Source organism: Marmota marmota, unplaced genomic scaffold (genome assembly GCF_001458135.2).
Source record: "Marmota marmota marmota unplaced genomic scaffold, marMar, whole genome shotgun sequence".
Classification (NCBI taxonomy): domain Eukaryota; kingdom Metazoa; phylum Chordata; class Mammalia; order Rodentia; family Sciuridae; genus Marmota; species Marmota marmota.
The window spans coordinates 5,000,556-5,025,394 of NW_026000000.1; the positions used below are offsets into that span (position 1 = coordinate 5,000,556).

Below are 24,839 nucleotides of genomic sequence, written 5' to 3' on the forward strand. Positions count from 1 at the left end.
TGAGTAGAATTTTCTTTTTTAAAAAAATCGTTAAAATCTGTTTTAATTAGTTATACATGACGGTAGAATGCATTTTGATATATCATAAATAAATAGGGTGTAATTTCTCATTTTTCTTCTTGTACACGTTGTCAGATCACATCGGTCATGCAGTCATATGTGTACGTGAGGTAATAATGTCTGTTTCATTCTACTATTCTTCCTATCTCCGTATCCCTCCCCTCCCTTCACTCTCTTCTACCTAATCTAAAGTAACTTTATTCTTCCCTAGCACCTTGGCCCTGATTGTGAATTAACATCCACATATCAGAGAAGGCATTCGGCCTTTGGTTCTACGGGATTGGCTTATTTCGCTTAGCATGATATTCTCCAACTCCGTCCATTTGCCCGGAAATACCATAATTCCCTTCTTCTTTAAAACTGAGTGATAGTCCATCAAATATTATATACCACATTTTCTTTATCCAACCTAGGTTGGTTCCATAGTTTAGCTATGGTGAATTGAGCTTCTATAAATAAATCTTGGGCCTCCCAGGAATACCATAAGGCCGGTCTATTGCCCCCAGGGTTAGCGTTTACCAAGAACTGGATACACAATGGGGATGAGTCATCTCATCCCTGGTCTTAACAAGACAGGGGCCATACACAATGGGGGTGAGTCATCACTGGTGTTGCAAGAAGGCAGCTTAACCAGCTTTTCCAGGTTGGCACAAGAGGGTGGAGAATTTCCTTGGGGGGAGGGGTGACAATATGGCATAGGCCGCTCCCCTTCCCGACTTTTTCTGCCGCGTGTTCCAGGACAGGAGCACTTGGTGTGGGACCCAGAGGACCAGGCCAGGCATCAAAAGGGTCCAGGAGGCCATTGTCAGAGTGAGGCTTTAAGCCTTTCTCCTCCTGGGCAGTGAGAGGACTGACTCGCTGTGACCCAGGTCGCTCCTCAACAATGGCTTCCCAATACTGGTCCTCATACTTAGTGTGAGATTGCCCCATCTTTTCGGGGAGACCCCTACCTCGAAACTCTCTTGGCTTGGCTTGGCGATACTCTCACTTTTGGTGAACCGACTTCTTAATGCCCCACGTTGGGTGCCAGATGTGTGTGGGGGGGGGTTAGCCCCACCCCACCCCACCCGCTTCCCTCCTGACCTGCGGGAGAGATTGGGAGAGCACGCCCCGACCATGAGGAACCAAGAAAGGAAGGGCCGACTGATGGCCCCCCCCGCCAGCACCCAGCCCTCCCCCACGGGAGGACAATCAGACAAGCCAGGGAGACCAGTCAAAGCAGGATCTCAGTTTATTGAGAAAACACACACAGCTAATACAAGGCACAGGAGCCAATCAGGAGAATGGTCAGCAGGGTGGGGAGAGTTCACGTGTTCACCCATCTCACGGGCCCTAATGGGAGACCCGAGCTGTCCAGAGGGCGGAAGGGTTCTGAGCCTGTCCTAGAGGTCATCTGGTTTTTCCTCACAACCCAGGCAACGCCCTCTGGCCGGTCCCCAGGCGCTTTCTTAGCCACAGGTGGCCCCAGGACCCGGAAGCGGGCAGCAAGTTCGGTTTCCTCCTTTCTGATGCAACATGCCCCACATGTTACATAGTGCCCTAAGTCTTGCCATCATTGTCAGAAATTCAGGGAGGTCGATTTTACCATTACCACCAGCAGCTGCTCCCTTAATCGCGTCCTGAAACTCGACTTCTGTGGGATTCCACCCAAGAGACCATCTCATTACACTTCCCGAGATTCCTTTGTTAGTATAGTATAGTTCCATCCCCTTTCCTGTCAAATAGTGGGAAAGCTTCTTTGAATTCTGCAATCTGCCCTTCAGTCAGTTGGTCAGCCACGCTGCAAGCCTTACCAGTTTCTGAGACTCAACCACATAACCACTGGGCTCATTCGCTCCACTCAGATCCCATCACATTTCTAAAATGTCACATAGCATGAATGGAATTTTAAACGTCTGAAGATATCAAGCACGTTTACATTTATTTTGGTTTAATAATAAGTTGTATTTATTTTGTTTCCATTTTACTTTATTTTTAATCATGTATATATATATATATATATTACACATATTTTTTTAATTGGCACATAGTAATTGTACAGACTCATGGGGCACAGTGTGGCGTCTTTTTTTGTTTTAGTTTCCCGCTCCCCCACCCACCCTGTCTTAAGATGAGGAAGGCTTGAATTTTAGGCATTCATTGAAAACTTGTGCATGCCATGTCAATGGATTAGACCCGTTAGCCGGCACACCAACTTCCCACACAAAGCCGTCCACTGAACCAAGAGGCCCAGCAGTCTCTGGAGAAGCTGCAGCCTGACCTTCTTCTCCACCATCGCCCAGGAAGGATGAGACTCACAAACCCATGCTTGGGCCGGTGCTTTCCTCTTCTTCATCTTTGATTCCCATGAGTCCCAGGCCAGAGAGAGATCCATGAGGGCTAGCGGTTCCTGGCAGGAGGATGACGCAAAGGGTACCCGGGCTCAGGCTTCCGTAGAGCCTTCCAATCTTGCGGCTCCAACGCCGGGCTGCACTCTTTGCGTTTTCCGCCTTTAAGTTCTGCAGGGTCTCCCGCTCTGAGGGAGGAGGTCTAACTGTCAGACCTGCGGGCCTTCTTGATTCAGGTGGTGAGCTCCTAAGCCACGCGTGGAGGTGCCTGGGCGTTAGGGCCTGCCTGCCTTTCAGCTTCCAGTCCTTGCCTGTGAGGACATGGAGGGCCCTCTGGGCATTGCCAAAAGTTTTGAATTGCAGGAAACAGTATTTTTCCTGTCTTCCGCTTTTAGCATCTGGAGGCACGATCACAGCTTCCAGGCCACCAAAGAGGTTCGGTAGTTCCCGAGTATGTCCTAAGAAATCTTTACTAACTCCAGACAGATAAATAGTGGCTCGGTTCTCAGAATCTCGTTCCAGCTCCTTAACAAGTGTGTCACAATCGAGAGTGAGTTCTGTCACAGGTCTCTGTACCTTTATGTACACACCTTCCACCAGAACGCCATTCAAGGACTCGATGGCCAGCTGGGCAGCTTCCAGGACTTCATACTCTATAGAGAGATGAGGCTGATGCGTTTCCAGAACGGCAGTCATTGCACGAACTGGGCCAAAGCTCCTAAACAGCCTCTTCAGAGCACTTAGTTTACAATCTTTGCTCAAGGGCCCAGCATAGATAGTTGACATCTCTGTCCACTTGATCCGCAGCCTTTTGTTCACTTCCTCAGTGAGGAGAGGTGAAAAGGGCTCAAAAGAGAACCGAATAATGCTGAAGGGGTACAGGCGGACTTGCCTTCGGGCCTGCTCAAAGACCTCTCTGTTGGAAAGGCACTTAATAGTTTCACAATCTTCAGGAGAAGGCAGTCCAATATCATCGGTCTCTCGGGTTACAAAAAGGAGCTTCTGATGCGCCGAATCGAAACAAGTTAAAGCACCTCTGTAGGGGTACTGGAACTTTTCTCTGACATTTCTTGGGTCTTGGGCTCTCCATAGCGCCTCCAGATTGAGTTCTGCAATCTTCCTTGGGCCATACTTGAGGAAATATTGAGCCAATTCAAGGGTCGCGGTAGCGTCCTCTGTGGGATCATGACCGTCCCTTTCCGAACGTTGAATGTCCCTGCCCAAAATAGCTTTGGCTAAGAACTTTAGCTTGAATCTTCTGCCCCGCTCCCTGGCGTAAAGCAATGAGGTGTCGATAACATACGGATGGATCATGTTCAGTGCTCGGAGATCGACGTCTAAGGAATGACCTACCAACACCGCATCAGGAGGAAGCAGTGCTTTTAACCGCCTCTGAACGTCTTTCAGTTTCGTCGTCACCGGCTTAAGCATCTCCTCCGTGATCCCTGAATAGCAGGTGGCGTAGTCTACAATCTCCTCATCGGGTTTCACCAACTCATCCATAAGACAGGAGCCCCCTTCGGCAACCAGTGAGATGCGTGTTAGTTCTCTCCCCTTGGACGTGATGCACATTTCTCCGTCCAGCCCAAAGAGAGGGCTGTTCTCTGTGACAGACGCATTACATCCGGTAGTTACAAAGTCCTCACAGTCGGGAGAACCTTGTAACGGAAAGTCAAATGTTCTCATCTCCTCCTCTGTCAGAAGGCATCGCAGCACGCCCACCTTCTGAGAGCCATACTTTTGAATGACGGGGTCATTCTGCAGGTCGACCTCGGGCTTTGTACTGGCGGACGGTAAAGATCCTCCCATGGTCTTAGGCAGATACCCAGCCCTTTGATTTGGTAGCCCGATAACATCAGCTAGAAAAGTAGATGATGGAGGAGGCAAGCGGAATTTGTGTCTGAAGGCTTTTCGGAGAAATCCAAGCTCCAAATAGAACCTGTAGAAGTGGAGTTGACTCATCCCTTGAAGGATGACAACCACTGTTCTGCTCAGGTGCTTTCCGTACAGAAGCTGGCACCACCTGGGTCTCTCAATAACCGGTTGAGCCAGAACTGCATACTTGAGCAGCTCACATAGCTGCTCGTGGGTTATTTCACAGTTTTCAGCCATGACGATGCCAGACAACCGGGCTCTCTTGGGCTCGGGCTGCCTGTCCACGAGATCCGAACCGGGGGGTATCCTTACCTCGGGCGTCCCCATCAGCCAGTCGGGGACCCGTCTCCTCTGGCTGTTGAGCCTCCCGGTCTTCTCCTTCTCTGGCTCCATGATCCTGTACTAGAGTCCTTGTTGTGGAACGCTGTCCTTGGTGTAGAAAGCTGTCCCTGGCGTAGAAAGCTGTCCTCGCCTTGATGCCAATCCAGCAAGAGAAAACGGTCTCGAGAAGGAAAAAGGGTGGTTTCTTGCTTGGCTAGCAAAGGAGAAACAATGATTCTCACGTCAGCAGGAGTAGGGGGTTTTTATACAGGGGGTTTTCATAAGCGATTCAGAGAAAGTGAGATTAGGGAGGAGAGAGCAGGTAGGAAAAGATTAGGGAAAAGAAGAGCCCAGAGGAGGAGATCAGGGAGGGGGAAAAGAACAGGGAGGAGAAGTTTAGGGAAAAGAAAATCAGAAGATCAGGGAGGAGAAGGGTAGGGGAAAGAAAATCAGGAGGAGAAGGTTAGGGCAAAGAAGATCAGGGAGGAGAAGGTTGGGGAAAAGAGAAACAAACATGTAAGTTTCAAAGCGACAAGGGATGTAGTCAAAGCATCCAGTGAACCCCTGTTGCAACTTCAGTAAAATCTTCCCTTTGTATTCCAGCGTATTGCCTCTGGGGGACCTTTACAGTGGATTACCTTCCAGTAGTTTCATTACCCAGATTCGTTAAGTTCCAGGGGACAGGACCGTGCCCTGTGTTTCATATTTTCTCAGAATTGTGCTGTATACGTAGCAAAGACTTGAAAAGGGGGGGGGAGTGTAAAGACAAAAATAGGTAAAGGTCTTCAGTGTTTCTGTACCCCTACAATCATGAGTTCCCCAACATTACTGTAAAATACAGGGAGCAGATAAAATTAAGCTAAGTTTGCTAATATGTGCTTGAGGCCTATGTAGGTAAAATGACTACTAAAATAAAAAAAGAGGATGACAGCCCAGCGGCTCTGGAGGCTGAGACAGGAGGATGGTGAGTTCAAAGCCTGCCTCAGCAACTTAGAGAGGCACTAAGCAACTCTGTGAGACCCTGTCTCAAAATAAAATATATATATATATATTATAAAATACAAAATATGGCTGGGGATGTGCCTTAGTGGTTGAGTGCCCCTGTGTTCAATTCCGTGTACAAAAAACAAAACAAAACAAACAAACAAAAGCATCACCGTACAAGAACCCAGGTCTTTCCTCCTAAAGTCTAGTTTAGTTTCTCTTTCATCAGAACACATTAAGGGGTACTTGGCCATTTGCCCCGTAGTGTGAATGGGTTCATTGATCTTATTGGGTTGTTTTCAGTGTGGCATCTTAATACTTGTGTTCCAAGCGTAATGATCAGATCAGGGTAATTGGCATATATGTCACTCACACATGTATCACTCCTTTGTATTGGGAACGTTCAAAACCCTATCAGGTTTCCCCCTTCCAGTACTGAGGATTGCGTCCAGGGCCTTGTACATACTCAGCAATTATTCTACCACTGAGATACACCCCCAATCAGGTATTTTGAAATATTTAATGTTGTTGTCAATCACAGCTATCCTACCATGCTGTGGAATACTAATAGTAAGTCGTTTCTCTTATCCAAGGGCACCCCCCATACCTATTAACCATCCTCTTGCCATGTTCCCTCCCCTACGCCCATTCCGGGCTCTGGTAACCACTATTCTCTGTATTCTATCAATTTTATTTTATTTTAATTATTAAATTTTTTTAATATATGACAGCAGAAGGCATTACGATTCATATTATACGTACGGAGCACAGTTTCACATCTCTGGTTGTAGATAAAGTATATTCACACCAACTCATGTTTTCATACGTGTACTTTGGATAACGATGGCCATCACATTCCACCATCATTTCTAACCCCCTGCCCCCTCCCTTCCCTTCTCACTCCTCTCTCCCCTATCTAGAGTTCATCTCTTCCTCCCATGCTCCCCATCCCAGAGAAAACACTTGGCATTCGTTTGTTTGGGATGGGCTGACTTCACTCAGCATCATCTCCTCCATCTCGGTCCATTTACCTGCAAAAGCCATGATGGTATTCTCTTTTATTGCTGAGTAACATTCCCTTGTGTATATAAACAGACTGGTAGACCAATGGTACAGAATAGAGGTCACGGAGACTAACCCACTAAATTACAATTATCTTCTATCAGACAAAGGTGCCCAAAACATACTTTGGAGAAAAGATAGCCTCTTCAACAAACGGTGCTGGGAAAACTGGAAATCCATGGGCAACAAAATGAAATTAAAACCCCAGTCTCTCACCATGCACAAAACTCAATCCAGAGTAGAACTAGGACCTAGGAATTAAACCAGAGACCTTGGGTCTAACAGAAGAAAAAGTAGGCCCTAATCTTCATCATGTGAGATTAGGCCCCAACTTCCTTAAAAGACTGCTGTAGTGCAAGAAATAAAATCAAGAATTAATAAATCAGATGGATTCCAACTAAAAAGCTTTTTTGCAGCAAAAGAAACAATAAGTGAGGTGAACAGAGAGCCTACAGAATAGGAGGAAATTTTTACCACACACAAATCAGATAGAGCACTCATCTATATAAATATATGTGTATACATATATATACATATATGCATATATATATATATACATATATATATATACACATATACATATACATTTACATATATATATATATATATATAAATCTATATAAAGGACTCAAAACTCTTAATACCGAAAAAACAAATAACCCAGTGAATAAAGGGGCCAAAGAACTGAACAGACATTTCTCAGAAAACGATATACAATCAATCCACAAATATATGAAAAAATGTTCAACATCTCTGGCAATTAGAGAAGTGCAAATAAAAAAATCCCTCTAAGATTTCATCTCACTCCAGTAAAAATGGCAGCTGTTAAGGATACAAACAACAGTAAGTTTTCACAAGGAAGTGGGGGGGAAAGGCACCTTCACGCATTGCTGGTGGGACTGAAAATTGGTGCAGCCAATATGGAAAGCAGTATGGAGATTCCTTGGAAAACTCATAATGGAACCACCATTGGATCCAGGTATCCCACTCCTCGGTTTATGCCCAAAGGACTCAGAAGTAGCATACTACAACGATGCAGCCACATCAATGTTTACAGCAGCACAATTCACAATAGCTGAATTGTGGAACCAACCTAGATATACCCTTCATTAGATGAATGGATGAAGAAAATGTGGCATATATACACAATGGAATATCACTCAGCATTAAAGGAGAAGGAAAAAATCATGGCATTTGCAAGTAAATGGATGAAGTTGGAGAATAAAATGCTGAGTGAAGTAAGCCGACCCTAAAAATCCAAATGCTGAATGTATTGTCTGATACAAGGATGATGATTTATAATGGGGACGGGGTGGGGGGAGCATGGGAAAAATAGATGACCTTTAGCTAGGGAAAAGGGGAGAGAGGAGAAGGGAGGTTTTATGCTCGAATTCTGGACCCCCAAAAGACCACCAGAGACCAAGATCGATGTAAGCAGCAAAGAGGTGTCTATTGCGAGCTAGCTGGGTCCTCTGCGCGCACACAGCAACTGGTGACGCTGAGAGGCCCCGAGCCCAGGGTTTGCAGCAGTTTTATACATTCTTTGGAGAAGGCAGGGACCCCCACAAACATCATAGCATCTCTTGGCAAATCATCACACATTGCGGGAAAATCAAAGAACAACTCTAAAACATGATTAGCACATTCACTGGCGGGAACAAGTTGGGTAGTGATGATTGGTTACTACAAGAGGGGGATTCATTTGAACTGATGGGCTTACGCCAAGAGGGGTGTTCTTGATGAACTACATGGTTTCCCAACACCATGAACTACTGGGAGGGTCATCTGGCATCCCAGGTATTTCCCTGTCTCATGCTGATTGGTGGCTGCTAGCGGGTTGCTATGGGTCCCCACCTAGCCTGACTGAGTCAAGGGACACCTGGCCCAGCAGATCTCTCCTGTCATTTGTAGATAAACCACTCAGCAGGGTGGGAATGTGCCCAGGAGTGCTCTGTGGGTCTTTCCAAGGACAAGGGTCATGTCCCTTCCTTGGGCAGGCTTTGCTCTGAGGTAGAAGCTGGTTTTTCAGAGGGGCTTGGAGGTAGGAAAGATGGTGGAAAGAGACAGACATCCTTACCCTAAGTACATGTATGAAAACACAAATGGTGTGACTCTACTTTGCATACAACCAGAGACATGAAAAACGGTGCTCTATTTGTGTAATATGAATTGAATTGCATTCTGCTGTCATATATAACAAATCAGAATAAATAAAAATTTAAAAATGCATCATAAAGTAAGCGAAATATAGAAAAAATTATGATACATTTTATAACGGAATATTGTGTGACTGCTAAGAAGAATGAGAAAAACTATATGTCCACTGAGGTAAGACACTCTCTAAGATATCAGGTGACAAGAACCAAGGGCAGAAGGGTGTACACAGTGCTATTAATTGAAAATGAGGGGATGTATGTATGCAGAGATGTACTTATAGATGCAATATAGATGCAATGAACATTTCTGGAACTGGTACCATCGTTATGGCTTCTGTGAAAGTGAGGATGTGATGGAAGGAGACCTTTTTTTTTTTTTTTGTTAACCTTATATGCATCCCGTTTAAATATTTATCATCTACACTTATAACATTAAAACATAAGGATGAAAAGCAGTAAAACCAAAACAGAGAAGCGCATTTGAATCAGGCTTTACAAGAAAAATAGCATAGATCTCTTTTTGGCTCATGCTTCCAGTCCAGCTAGGTCCAGAGATGCAGGAAGCTCCTTGATGGAGTAAGCCACTGAGCAGATGACTCGCCTGAAAGTGGCTGTGTTTTGCAAATACTTATCTGCCAGCACTGCTTTCTTGCAAGGGAGTCCTTGGGCTGGTTCTGAGCCTCTTTCTGGACCTTCAGGACAGACACAGGCAGGATCTGGGCAGTGTCATGGAAGCAAGGGGCATAGGAGGAGTCATGAATGTGGATACCGCCCAGAGCCAGGGACCTCGCTAGATATGGAGGCAAGCTAGGCAGAAAGCGGGTGGCAGGAAGCTCTGAAAAACTTAGTTGAGGTAGGCGCAGTGTTCTAAGTGATTTTTCCTCTGGTGTTTGGAGACATGTTAAAGTGCCTACTCACTTGAAAGAGGACATCCTTGTTCCAGTTTTTAGAGGGAATGCTTTCAAATTTTCTCTGTTTAGGATGATGCTGACCTTGGGGTTTGCATAGATAGCTTCCATGAGGTTGAGGTGTGTTCCTTCTATTCCTAGTTTTTCTAGTGTTTTGAACATGAAGGGTGCTGTATTTGTCAAATGCCTTTTCTGCCTCTATTGAGATGATCATATTATTCTTGTTTTTAAGTATATTGATGTGATGAATTCTGTTTATTGATTTCTGTATGTGAACCCCACTTGATTGTGGCACACTATCTTTTTAATATGTTTTTGTATGCTATTTGCCGGAATTGTATTGAGAATTTTCGTATCGATGTTCATCGTGGATATTGGTATGAAGTTTTCTTTCCTTGATGTGTGCTTGTGTGGTTTGGGCGTCAGGGTGACATCAGCTTCACAGAATGAGATTGGAAGGGTTCTCTCCTTTTCGTATTCCACGAAACGTTTTGAGCAGTATTGGTGTTAATTCTCCTTGGAAGGTCTTATAGAACTCGGCTGAGAATCGATCTGGTCCTGGACTTTCCTTGATTGGTAGACCTTAGGTATTCCCACCACAAAAATCTAACAAAGAAAAGAAAATGTGAACTATTCTGAAGTGATAGATATGTTAGATGATTTGAGCTATCATTTCACAGCATTTACATATAGCAAAATATCATGTTATGCAACTTAAGCGTAAATGACCACATGTATTTTGTCAAAAAAAAAAAAAAAAAAAAGGGCTGTGACTATGGATTTCTTTCTTGAATGAGTAGAATTTTCTTTTTTAAAAAAATCGTTAAAATCTGTTTTAATTAGTTATACATGACGGTAGAATGCATTTTGATATATCATAAATAAATAGGGTGTAATTTCTCATTTTTCTTCTTGTACACGTTGTCAGATCACATCGGTCATGCAGTCATATGTGTACGTGAGGTAATAATGTCTGTTTCATTCTACTATTCTTCCTATCTCCGTATCCCTCCCCTCCCTTCACTCTCTTCTACCTAATCTAAAGTAACTTTATTCTTCCCTAGCACCTTGGCCCTGATTGTGAATTAACATCCACATATCAGAGAAGGCATTCGGCCTTTGGTTCTACGGGATTGGCTTATTTCGCTTAGCATGATATTCTCCAACTCCGTCCATTTGCCCGGAAATACCATAATTCCCTTCTTCTTTAAAACTGAGTGATAGTCCATCAAATATTATATACCACATTTTCTTTATCCAACCTAGGTTGGTTCCATAGTTTAGCTATGGTGAATTGAGCTTCTATAAATAAATCTTGGGCCTCCCAGGAATACCATAAGGCCGGTCTATTGCCCCCAGGGTTAGCGTTTACCAAGAACTGGATACACAATGGGGATGAGTCATCTCATCCCTGGTCTTAACAAGACAGGGGCCATACACAATGGGGGTGAGTCATCACTGGTGTTGCAAGAAGGCAGCTTAACCAGCTTTTCCAGGTTGGCACAAGAGGGTGGAGAATTTCCTTGGGGGGAGGGGTGACAATATGGCATAGGCCGCTCCCCTTCCCGACTTTTTCTGCCGCGTGTTCCAGGACAGGAGCACTTGGTGTGGGACCCAGAGGACCAGGCCAGGCATCAAAAGGGTCCAGGAGGCCATTGTCAGAGTGAGGCTTTAAGCCTTTCTCCTCCTGGGCAGTGAGAGGACTGACTCGCTGTGACCCAGGTCGCTCCTCAACAATGGCTTCCCAATACTGGTCCTCATACTTAGTGTGAGATTGCCCCATCTTTTCGGGGAGACCCCTACCTCGAAACTCTCTTGGCTTGGCTTGGCGATACTCTCACTTTTGGTGAACCGACTTCTTAATGCCCCACGTTGGGTGCCAGATGTGTGTGGGGGGGGGTTAGCCCCACCCCACCCCACCCGCTTCCCTCCTGACCTGCGGGAGAGATTGGGAGAGCACGCCCCGACCATGAGGAACCAAGAAAGGAAGGGCCGACTGATGGCCCCCCCCGCCAGCACCCAGCCCTCCCCCACGGGAGGACAATCAGACAAGCCAGGGAGACCAGTCAAAGCAGGATCTCAGTTTATTGAGAAAACACACACAGCTAATACAAGGCACAGGAGCCAATCAGGAGAATGGTCAGCAGGGTGGGGAGAGTTCACGTGTTCACCCATCTCACGGGCCCTAATGGGAGACCCGAGCTGTCCAGAGGGCGGAAGGGTTCTGAGCCTGTCCTAGAGGTCATCTGGTTTTTCCTCACAACCCAGGCAACGCCCTCTGGCCGGTCCCCAGGCGCTTTCTTAGCCACAGGTGGCCCCAGGACCCGGAAGCGGGCAGCAAGTTCGGTTTCCTCCTTTCTGATGCAACATGCCCCACATGTTACATAGTGCCCTAAGTCTTGCCATCATTGTCAGAAATTCAGGGAGGTCGATTTTACCATTACCACCAGCAGCTGCTCCCTTAATCGCGTCCTGAAACTCGACTTCTGTGGGATTCCACCCAAGAGACCATCTCATTACACTTCCCGAGATTCCTTTGTTAGTATAGTATAGTTCCATCCCCTTTCCTGTCAAATAGTGGGAAAGCTTCTTTGAATTCTGCAATCTGCCCTTCAGTCAGTTGGTCAGCCACGCTGCAAGCCTTACCAGTTTCTGAGACTCAACCACATAACCACTGGGCTCATTCGCTCCACTCAGATCCCATCACATTTCTAAAATGTCACATAGCATGAATGGAATTTTAAACGTCTGAAGATATCAAGCACGTTTACATTTATTTTGGTTTAATAATAAGTTGTATTTATTTTGTTTCCATTTTACTTTATTTTTAATCATGTATATATATATATATATATATACACATATTTTTTTAATTCAATTGGCACATAGTAATTGTACAGACTCATGGGGCACAGTGTGGCGTCTTTTTTTGTTTTAGTTTCCCGCTCCCCCACCCACCCTGTCTTAAGATGAGGAAGGCTTGAATTTTAGGCATTCATTGAAAACTTGTGCATGCCATGTCAATGGATTAGACCCGTTAGCCGGCACACCAACTTCCCACACAAAGCCGTCCACTGAACCAAGAGGCCCAGCAGTCTCTGGAGAAGCTGCAGCCTGACCTTCTTCTCCACCATCGCCCAGGAAGGATGAGACTCACAAACCCATGCTTGGGCCGGTGCTTTCCTCTTCTTCATCTTTGATTCCCATGAGTCCCAGGCCAGAGAGAGATCCATGAGGGCTAGCGGTTCCTGGCAGGAGGATGACGCAAAGGGTACCCGGGCTCAGGCTTCCGTAGAGCCTTCCAATCTTGCGGCTCCAACGCCGGGCTGCACTCTTTGCGTTTTCCGCCTTTAAGTTCTGCAGGGTCTCCCGCTCTGAGGGAGGAGGTCTAACTGTCAGACCTGCGGGCCTTCTTGATTCAGGTGGTGAGCTCCTAAGCCACGCGTGGAGGTGCCTGGGCGTTAGGGCCTGCCTGCCTTTCAGCTTCCAGTCCTTGCCTGTGAGGACATGGAGGGCCCTCTGGGCATTGCCAAAAGTTTTGAATTGCAGGAAACAGTATTTTTCCTGTCTTCCGCTTTTAGCATCTGGAGGCACGATCACAGCTTCCAGGCCACCAAAGAGGTTCGGTAGTTCCCGAGTATGTCCTAAGAAATCTTTACTAACTCCAGACAGATAAATAGTGGCTCGGTTCTCAGAATCTCGTTCCAGCTCCTTAACAAGTGTGTCACAATCGAGAGTGAGTTCTGTCACAGGTCTCTGTACCTTTATGTACACACCTTCCACCAGAACGCCATTCAAGGACTCGATGGCCAGCTGGGCAGCTTCCAGGACTTCATACTCTATAGAGAGATGAGGCTGATGCGTTTCCAGAACGGCAGTCATTGCACGAACTGGGCCAAAGCTCCTAAACAGCCTCTTCAGAGCACTTAGTTTACAATCTTTGCTCAAGGGCCCAGCATAGATAGTTGACATCTCTGTCCACTTGATCCGCAGCCTTTTGTTCACTTCCTCAGTGAGGAGAGGTGAAAAGGGCTCAAAAGAGAACCGAATAATGCTGAAGGGGTACAGGCGGACTTGCCTTCGGGCCTGCTCAAAGACCTCTCTGTTGGAAAGGCACTTAATAGTTTCACAATCTTCAGGAGAAGGCAGTCCAATATCATCGGTCTCTCGGGTTACAAAAAGGAGCTTCTGATGCGCCGAATCGAAACAAGTTAAAGCACCTCTGTAGGGGTACTGGAACTTTTCTCTGACATTTCTTGGGTCTTGGGCTCTCCATAGCGCCTCCAGATTGAGTTCTGCAATCTTCTTTTTTTATTTTTTATTTTGTATGTTTTTTTATTTTTTATTTTGTATGTTTCATAGCGACAAGGGATTTGTGTGTGTGTGTGTGTGTGTGTGTGTGTGTGTGTATATATATATATATATATATATATATATATATATATATATCACATTTTCTCTGCCCAGTGATCTCTTGAAGTATACCTACATTGGCTCCACAGTTTGGCTCTTGTGAATTGTGCTGCTATAAATTTGTTGAGGCTGCATTGCTGTAGTATGCTAATTTTAAATCTTTTGGATATACACCATGGAGTGGGATAGCTGGGTCTTATGGTGGTTATATTCTGCTTTCCAGAGTTGTTGCACAAATCTTCAATCTCACCAGCAATGTATGAGTGTATCTTTTCCCCACATCTTCACACATATTTATTGTTTCTTGTATTCTTGATAATTGCCATTCTGACTGGAGTGAAATTAAAATATCAATGTTGTTTTAATTTGCATTTCTCTAATTGCCACAGTTGTTAACATTTTTTTTATGTTTGCTGGCATTTGTTTTTATTATTGTAAGGGACCGGCGAATGATGGAGGAAGAGACCACCAAGGGACCGACTCATGCAACCGCAAAAGGGGGTTTATTGAAGATCCAGCATGCTGGGGCTCCGTGCTCACTCAAGAAGGGAGAGTGGCCAAGAGCCTTGGGCAGAGGTTAAGCAGTGCTTAAGTACACTTTTTGGGGAAGGCGGGCGCTTTGCATACATCAGAGCAAATCATCATGAGGTGCGGGAATATTGAACAACAACTCTCAAACTTGATTTACACATTCATTGGCGGGAACAGGTGTGTGGGGGGGGTGATAGGTTAGTCCTAAGAAGGAGGGTACATTCAAACTGATTGGTTTGGGCCCTGAATGCCTAATTGCCAAACTGCACAGGGCCCAGGTTATTTAACAACTAAATGGTCAGGGGGAATATCTACTGGGCAGTCCCGTGAATTGTCCTAACAGCTACAGGAATTTCAGGTTTTGAGTGTAGCATAGGAACTTAACAATATCTGGTCTTTTACATTTTAACTCAGGCTTTGCAGCTTAGAAGCTTTACAATGCCTGGTCTTTAACTTCAGTTTCTTTTATCCTTTCATTATTTTGAGAAGTGTCTTCTTATTTCCCATGTCCATTTATTTATTGGGTTCTCTCTCTCTCTCTCTCTCTCTTTCTTTCTTTCAGTGTGCATGTATGTGTGTGTGTGTTCATGGTTAATGTCACTTTTTTAAAGCTTTGGAGTGAGCTTCCTTTTCTAAGAATAGTATGTTAACTCTAGCATGCCATCTAGTGTTAAGAACGTGGGATGTCTTAAGAACAGTTTGCAAATCAAAAAGATTTTTTTAAGTACTTCAATTCACATTTCTATAGGCAATTTGAGCAAAACAAATTCAACTTTAAAAAGAAACACTGGGATTTGTTCTGAGTATATATTGCTGTCAAAGCTTAGTTTGCAAACTCTGAGAGCAATTATGCTCTTTCAATTCAGTATTATGCCATTTAAGTCGTCACAGAAGACTATGGAAGAGCTAAGCTACTAATTTAAGCTGGTAAAGGGAGAGGGTGAATCTCTGACCACATCCTCATATCTTTCTCCACCCCACCCCAGACACACACACACACACACACACACACACTTCTGTTATTATTAACATTGCTGCCTGCATGTGCAGAAGTTGAGAATTAACCAGTTTCTTTAAAGGGTTACAAAAATGAAGACTCTATTTGAAGATCTCCCCAGATCCTATTTACTTTTGCATTAAGCATGAAAACATAAACAAACAAGAAATGGTAAATAACAGAATTGTTTCTTTCTGTCTTATCTACACAATTCATTACCCAAGAAAAGTTGATATTCTATTGGTAACTTGGCTCCAAGTTAATCTGTGATTAACTTAATCAGTATAATTAAAGTGCAGTCAGACATCAGTCAGGTAAAAACATTTATTGAGTATCTGAGTAACTCTATACCTGTTTTTTTGTTGTTTTTTTTTTTGTAAAAGGGATTGAACCCAAGGGACTTTACCCAATGAATCACATCCTCAGCCCCCTTTTTCATGTTTTATTTGAGACAGGGTCTCACTAAATCCTTAGGATTTCACTAAGTTGCTGAGGTTTGTCTAGAACTTGCAATCCTCCTGTGCCTGGCTGGCTCTTTTAAATGTTATGGATAGTATTCAAGGTTTTAGGAAACAGTAGTTGAAAAAGATAAAAGTCTCTGCTATGAGGAAACTCACAAAGTTGTGAATATTCTGAACTAAAGAAGACGTTTCCAATTTAAAACCACATACAAATGCCTTTTAAATTTGCATACCCTATGACTGATGATTTGACTTCTGGGAATTTATCCTAATGAAATAATACCACACTCTCATCTCAGCAAAATATATAGTGACACACTACATGATCAAAAAGAAGGGTCAGCTAAGAAATAAAAACACATTCATGCAATAGAATACTCTGCAGCCATAGAAAATGAAGTATCAAAGGATGTTTAATTCATTCCACACATATCCATAATATCAAATGAAAGGAGAAGAAAATGATAATATGGAAAAGATCAGAAGCATTTTTGTCAGAGAAGTATTCATAAGTGATTGGACCTGTCAGAGTTTCAAGAACTGTTGTGAACAAGGTGCATGGGCAAGCCCCAACGCCAGATTAGGTGGCACAGCTATTCAGGATGCACTGTATTCCTTAAAACAAGTCCCTAATAGTATAACAGACACATACACAACCAGGTTCATAGTCCTTAGAATAGAAAATAGCACAGAGTATAACTGCATCACTATCAGATGTACACCACTCAGAAAGAGATAGAACTGAATTGAAGAATATTTATAAACACTCCCATGTATTTAGCATTCTTGAAACTAAACATTGGAGCTATGCCAGTTGCCCAACTCCCAACTCCAGTTTTCTGAATATTTTAAAGTATTTGGTGACCTAGTTGGTTGCCTATAAAATAGAACAGTTTACCAGGAGTTTTGAAATGACTTTTTTAGCCATTCTATTGTATTGGCCCTTCTATGCCTGTGTTGAATGGAGTTTTATGTGCCCTTGCCAAAAGAACTAGGGAATGATTCCATTTGTGAAGGAACCAGCTATCACAGTCTAAACTGGCAGCCAGCAGGGATATTGGGCTAAACCAAGAAATAGTTTGCTTTTCTAGCACAGACCGTTTCATCTGTTTCTTCTACAGCCTCGTAGTAACTTTAATTATCCATAAACCCCAGCTCCACTTAAGCTGCCTCAGTATCTATCTGCAGCAGGCACTCATTTAACAACACATGCTGAATGGGATCTGTGAAGTTGGCATTATGCAGATGGAATGAAGATGAAAATGGACTACAGATTATACCCTTCCTGACCTTAAAGAACATGGGGTGAGGAATGGTGGAATTAATAAGCAATACAGTAAATAGCCTGAGGGCAGAGAGTGATGAGAAAGCAAGGTCAGGAGACACCTGCTGGAGAAGGGGAGGCTTCATTCCTAAAAGCTGAAGTTGAGTAGATATAGACAAAGGGAAAGACAGAGGGAAGGGCAGCCCAGCCAGAGGCAGCAGTGGTTTGAGATGGGAAGAAGCCTGGTTCATTGGAAGGACTGAAAAATTCCAGATCATTGTAAAGTTGCATTTCATGATGGGGGTTGGGGGTGCTGGGCTCAAGGGCCAAATTACAACTGCGTTCTTCATCCCAAGAGTCAGAGGCTCCAGGATTCAACAGCTTTGCTTCTGTCCTCTCCCTTACTTCTTAGACAAACACATTATTTTGACTGTCAATCACAATTCTGGTTACCTTTGTAAAATGAAAAAGTTGAATTAAATGAGCACTGAGGTTTATTGCAGCCATGAACTTGTATTTTTACATGCTCTGCAGTTTACTTATGTTTAATATTTATGGAATAGTATGAAGTTCCTCAAGGATCTATGAAATCATGAAGCCACTCACTCTCATTAGAACCTTGGTTTTAAAGTGCTTTAAATATCCCTATACCAACAACTTCTCAGTGCAAAGTAAATATTCATGAGCATCTTACAAAGCAAACTGGTCAAGGACAGTGTGGGTCAATCACTTTAGCTACTACTACTTTTTTCTTAGTATGGAATACAGTATAGTCAAATGCAGAAAAGTTTTCAACCACATAACCAATGAATTATAATGCTTCATATGCTACAACAGATTTGGAATGATGCTAACACTATTCAGCTATTTTTCAGTTCCTTTCTTCCGATTATAACTTTCTATCTTCGAAAATTAGACTCTAATGAAAAAAGAACATTCTTCAGAATACTATGTCACTGAATATAATGTACCTTGCAACATAGATGTTTAATCTTGTTTTGGTCTTAATTCCAGTCTGATAAGGTCATTTTGTATGGTTTTTGAAGACACCTCTGTTTGGTTTCTTTTTCAGAGTGTGTTTCTAAATTCGTTTTCCCGTGTTTTATTATGGTTGTTAATGTCAAAAGTGGGATGGCCTGAAGATTAAATGACAACTCAGAAGAAAGTAATTAAACATCTTTACAGAAGTCAAGGGAACACAAATAATCATAATTATCACCTATCTAAAAATGTTCTTGCCACCAAATTCAACTAGTCCTTTTATAATACTGTACATAATGGAAATGTGGACATATTATATGTGGAAAACAGGCCAAGTCTGGTACAAGAATATGTAATTTCCTTCTTCCTGCAAGCAAGCTTACTACCTTCTCAAACAATAAGTTATGATTGGAATCTTGAAGTTGAGGCAAATCAATTCTATTTTCCATTTTGTCAAGGTGGTAAGCTCAGTTCTTTCTGCTTGTCTCTTTGGGGAGGACTGTTTTCTCTGTGTAAAGAATCTGGAATTTAAAGTTCAGACAGCAGTGACTTTTCTAGATGTCATAAAAGGTAGATATATATTGGATAGAACAAAATGTCATTCAGATATTGCAAATATACAAGAGAGACTTTAAACATGAAGTAGGCACCACAGAGCATTTGGGCTATGAAGATGTGAACACTAAATTTCTTTCCCTTTGATTAGTTGTGTTTTTAATTTTGTTTGTAGTGTGTGTGAAAGAGAAAGAGAAAGGATTGGGGGTTAATTTTAAAATGTAGAAAAAGCAGCAGGCACTATGATGACAGACCAACAGGTAGTGAGTGACAACCAGCAGGTGCCTGTAGTGGCTTCACCTGCAGAAAGGAGCAATGGTGTGGTGTAGTTAATGATGTGCATTCTCCAAGCAGCCAGCCAGCACCACCAACCACTCATGTGAGCTGCTTAGTTAGGTATGTGGTACCCTTCAATAAATCTCTCTGTGCCTCACCTAGAAATGCATCTAACACTACCTACCTTCTACGGTTGCGAGAGTTGAAATGAGGTAATGTACTTAGGTTGCTGGAAGAATATCAGAACATTATCTAATATTGTAGCTATGTTTCATGTTACCTAAGACATTGCCTACTATGAATAATGAATTTTAATGGTGGTTACCATAATATCTGGGAGATTAAATCAAACTGATTCCCCCCAAAGTTTATCAATGCATAAATAAAATAAGCAGTGTCAAATGGAATGCACAAATCAATCGGGAACACTTTGGACAATTTTAATGCTTCCAGGAAGACAATGTCTTACAGTTTAATGCAGAGTATTAACTGGGAAGACAAAAAGTTAATATTTCATGGGGAAAGTTTCTAATATCAAAAGATACATTACTTATCTCTAGACTAATTTATAACCTACTGAGATATTGGCTTTACAAACACTTTTACTTTCATGTCTTAAATATATTTGAGTTTGACATATCCTATAAAGCTAGCCTCCTGTTATATCTATTTCATATCATTCTACGTAAAGGTAAGTTGCTAAAATGTTAAGAACTATTTTTAAAAATAAACATTTTAACAATGTGAATACTCCTTTGTGAGAAAAGTCAAATGTGCATTATTCCTTTAAATGATTTCTTAACTAAGCTAGAAGAAAAATAAACTTATCTTAGAAATTGGTGATTAATGTGAGCATTAAACAGTAGCAGTTTAATAGAGCATGGCTCAAGCCAAAGAGTCCATAATTATAATTTATTGACCTAGACCTGATATACAGATTTATGGATAGGGAAAACAATCTGAATTGGAAAGTTAGTAAGTATCTAATTCATGTCTGGTGTTGTAGCATGTTAGAAACTGATTAGCTCTTTAAAATCACAGGATTTCCTTGGGCATTTAGTGTCAGGGTGAAAGAAAGAATACAAATTAAAATATTAGGGGCAAAGTACAGAGATATAATATAGCTGCTATTTTTTAAAATGTGATTTCCTAAAAGTAGGTTACTGACTAAATGGATTTACAGTTTTAAAGAATTTGTAACAAAAGTTGCTTTGATTCCTTTTGATATTAATTTCATATCCCCAGCAATACTGGATTAAGGATCAAATGTCGCTAAGCCTCAATCAACTTCTCTGTAGAGACCATTTCAAATTTACATTTTGATACCAAGCTTAAATATAGAACATATATTGCTAGTTAGTTCATAACAATTTGTTCAAGAAGAACTAAGAGCCCTTTAGAAAAGTTTCTAGAAAAAAAATACTGTACTATTTTGTCATTTCTATCAGAGGAAAGTTGTGAAAGTTACAGAGGGTAAAAATAAATGACTAAATTGACATAGGTGATAGATTTTCTTGAAGAAACATTGAAAACACTTTAAAAGTTTCAATATAACTCATACTTGAGTTAAAAAATATTTTTCCTAAGTCAATAATCTTTTATGAAAGAGTTGAAGCCATCAGTTAAGAAATTCAAGTTGCTGATAACAGTCTCCAAAAGCTCTACAAAGTCATCAACTTAAAAATAGGTAGATGGGGGGCTGGGACTGGAGCTCAGAGGCAGAGCGCTTGCCTAGCATGTGTGAGGCACTGGGTTGATCCTTAGCACCACATTAAAATGAAACAAATAAAATAAAGACATGCTGCCTATGTACAACTACAAAAAAAAAAAAAAAAAAAGATGAGACTGGGATGTAGCTCAGTGATACAGCATTTGCCTGGCATGAGTGAGGGCCTGGATTAGAGCCCCAGCACACACACACACACACACACACACACACACATTTTGATATTCAGTATACTGATAATGGTGATGTTCTCATTCTCATACTTTGAAATGCAATTTTACAACTGTGAAAGAACAGAGATACTGTGAAAGAACCCCAAAACTAATTATAGTTCTATTAGCCACACTAAAATATGTTAAGAAGTCACCCGTTGGGACAGTGCTATACATTCTCTATTATTTCTTACTACTAAGACTGACCAAATATTTATATGTTTATGATTCTGCCCATCAAGATCTCTTCTGATTTTGAATCTAAAAATAAAATCGCTAATAGAATACTGAAAAAAACAAAGCAAAAGAAGCTCAACATAGGTTTCCAGAAAGGAGACATATATCCAAATTATATGATATTTCCTATTTGCTGCTTGTGCTGCTGCTACTGATATTAAAGATATTTTAAAAAATGAACTCAAGATATGGCTGATTCTCCTTGTATAATCCTATGCTCACTTGGGCTTTACCTACAACTGTGTTGGACACTTTTCTGCATGTTGAACTTCCTATCTCAAGGGAATGACTCTGTGTCTAAGGGCTTTCTCTGGCACCATAGGAGCAAGTACTTTAGGAAGGGTGTTATGGTTTAGATAAAAGATATCCACCCTGCTTCACTTGTACTACCTGACATCAACTCTCAGACAAATTGTCTCCACCCAAGCCTTTGTCTCAGCATCTGGTCTGGAAAGACTCCAGAAAGATAAGATCACAGTACACTGTGAATAGATGTTCAATAAACATTATTGAATTGATTTCCAGGCCCTGCAGTGTACCCTATCACCAACAAAAGAGAAACACTCAACATCCACATCCAACATTCTTTCACAGGTAAAATTATATAACTCTATGATAAACTGTTGGTGCAGAGTCTATTCTTAGGAATCAAGGATGAGAAAGCAATGCTGTCTTTGAGAGTCAAGGAAAAAATCCAAGGGAAGTGATCTCTGAGACGTATATTAAAAGCAAGGAGGAGTTTTCTGAGAAAAATGAAGGTGAAAGAAATTCATTGAAGTGAGATAATCTATGCAAAGATACGGATCTAGAGAAAATCCATTATATTATTCTGGAAATTATAAGGAATTGTCCAATGAGGACTAGAGACAAGATACAACTTTGTAAATGAGAGAAATCAAATCAAATGTAAAATAGATGTGAACCTGCCTCACAATGTGCCTAGCATAAAGTAGGTCCTCAGCAAATCTCACTGTTGTGGTTCAGTAATAAGGTGTCCCACAAAAGCTCATGTGTGGGACAATGCAAAAAAGTTTAGAGGTAAAATGATTGGGTTATGAAAATCCTAACCTCAACAGTGCATTAACACCTATATAGTTTAACTGGGTGATAACTGTAGGTGGATAGGGCATGGTTGGAGGAAGTAGGTCACTGAGGGCATAACTTTAGGGTTTATATTTTGTTCCTGGTGAGGGGAGAGCTCTCTCCACTTCCTGATTTCCATGTCCTGTGTTGCTTTCCTTCACAATGCCCTTCTGCAATGATGTTCAGCCTCACCTCAGGTCTAGGGCAATGGAGTTGGACGTCATCCTCTGTAACTGGGAGCTCCAAACTTTTCCTCCTCTAAAACTGTTTTTGTCAGGTCTTTTGATCACAGAGGTGAAAAAGCTGATGAAAACATTCACTTCATCCTGTGTGTCAGGAGTGGGCAAAATTTTCCACAAGATCAGATTAAAAATTTAAAGGTTTGCAGGACATAAATCTTTTGTTGCACCTACTCAAAATTGCAACTGCAGCCTAAAAGTAGACTAAAATAATATATAAATATAATGAGTGTGCCCCGTTATTTTAAAAAAAAATGTTTTACAAAAATGGTGTAGGGGCTGAATTTGGATACGAATTCCTATTATCAACCAGTGGTTCCCAAGTTTTCCATCAAAAAGAAAAACTTTAATATATAACATCAATTTGAAAAAATAGTGTATACATATATGTAACATATAATTTATTAAACCTAGAGATGATGACTGGAGAGTGAAATTAAGGAATTTTGAGATTATCTGCAGCTTGCCATGGCTATGCTGTGACCCAATAGTAGGAGGTGTGGTGTGTTCACTCTGGGCATTTAGGACAATGTGAAGCTGAAGGAAGTTCATGATCAGTACAAGGTTTTACTTTGCAGAGTATTTCTAATATAATGTAAGTAAATATAAGAAACGCTAATACCCCAGCAGTTTTTAAAGTAATAGGATCACATAAAATTGAATAATTTCTGGATCTAATGATAACACTTAAGAGTAAAAGGGGAGAGCCTTAAGACTTGGGGCCTGGGAGGATATTCTGTGGCAGCAGGAAGTCATAAACCAGAGAATCAGAGACAGTCAACCAGTCTCATCTTCCACCTCCAGAGAAAGTAGCAATTAACCTTCCCTCAGTGACAATGGTGAAGTGACAACTGAGAGTGATAAGCAGGTAAGTTCATTTGTCTGACATCATGAAGGTGAGAGGAAAATGAGGACTAGCTCACCACAGTACAGAGTTTACTGTTTCTGTTACCTCTGAATAGAGAGAAACTGAGGCAAAACCAAATAGCTCTGGAAGTAGACTTACCATTGCTAACATGGAAAACACAACCACAGCTATTTCATTGTCTTGGCCTCAAAACAGCTCTCTCTTGTTTGTTAGGGAACTACACCTGTTGCAATGGAGGTGACATAATAATGACAAAAATATGGCAGAGTAGTTACTTCCTAGAAGATGTCAGTTATATCTGCACATTTCTAACAAAACTGGCTAAATTATCTTGAATTCACACCAGGCAAGACTGTGATGACAATTGTGAAGTAGACTCAGTCTGGCTCTTTCCTGCTCCCAGTCCCTTTCAATTTGAATTTGCACTCCCAACTACACATGCAAACTACACACTTCACATGCAATACTGCAACCTATGAGATGACTAACCTCTCCAGTTTTTTAAGACTTTCAATACCAAAATTGAGATAATTGATCACTCATTGAGGGAAAGGCTGGCAGTAATGTGGCCACAGACAAAGGTCTGGTCCCCTAGAGGCCTGATCCACTTAGCTTGGTTCCACTATGAGAACTTGACAGACTGCAGTGCAAAGCTGAGACCAAAAAAGGGATGGAAAAAATTACCTGGATTCCCTGATGGTTTCCTGATTTCTGACTCCAGTGATAATCAAGGACCAGCTGCAATTCTATCCCTTCAGTTACATTAAGCATGCTTGTATAACAAATTGCTGATTTATTGTTGATGATGTTGTTAAATTAGCACAGGCTGGTTCTTTAACTCAGAACTAAACTAACTTTGATTAATATAATATCCATCACTGCACTATCTAAACAACTAAAAAAAATTTTTTTTTAAATCTCATGCCCTACTGATGGTGAATCAGTAGTACTGTATCTGGACACCAAGGGTAGAATTATTAATAGTTTCTGGAGCAGTAGCAAGGCCCATTAATGCTTCAGAAAGAAAAGCACTAATGGAAAAGGGCCACCTAGTTTCCAATTTTCTTTGTTAATGAGCACATTTCATTCTCAGGCCAACAATGACTAGCTCAGATTCCCTGGTGCCTGGAAAGTTCTAATCTAAGTGCTATCTTGGTCTGTTTTGAAATCACAGTGCAAATAAAGGTTTGTATTTCCAGGCCTTAAAACAGATTTGGAAACTAAAATTATACAAAAAAAATTAAAATCTTAAGTCCAGGGTATAGCAACCAACAATCCAATGCAGAACAATAAAAAGACAATT

At 41.8% G+C, this 24,839-nt stretch overlaps 2 protein-coding genes across 2 annotated transcripts; both read right to left on the reverse strand.

The window, feature by feature from the left end:
• Positions 1–2,325: 2,325 nt before the first annotated feature.
• LOC107153451 (RNA exonuclease 5-like) lies at positions 2,326–5,190 on the reverse strand. Its single transcript, XM_015498967.2, has one exon. It carries the CDS (start codon positions 4,653–4,655, stop codon positions 2,355–2,357), a length of 2,301 nt encoding a protein of 766 aa, XP_015354453.1. The 5' UTR covers positions 4,656–5,190; the 3' UTR covers positions 2,326–2,354.
• Positions 5,191–12,817: 7,627 nt separating this feature from the next.
• Positions 12,818–24,307, reverse strand: LOC107153419 (RNA exonuclease 5-like). The gene is made up of 2 exons (XM_015498951.2): positions 24,221–24,307; positions 12,818–13,998 (listed from the first exon to the last, which is right to left on the reverse strand). Exons 1-2 carry the CDS (start codon positions 24,305–24,307, stop codon positions 12,847–12,849), a joined length of 1,239 nt encoding a protein of 412 aa, XP_015354437.1. The 3' UTR covers positions 12,818–12,846.
• Between the last annotated feature and the right edge of the window lie 532 nt (positions 24,308–24,839).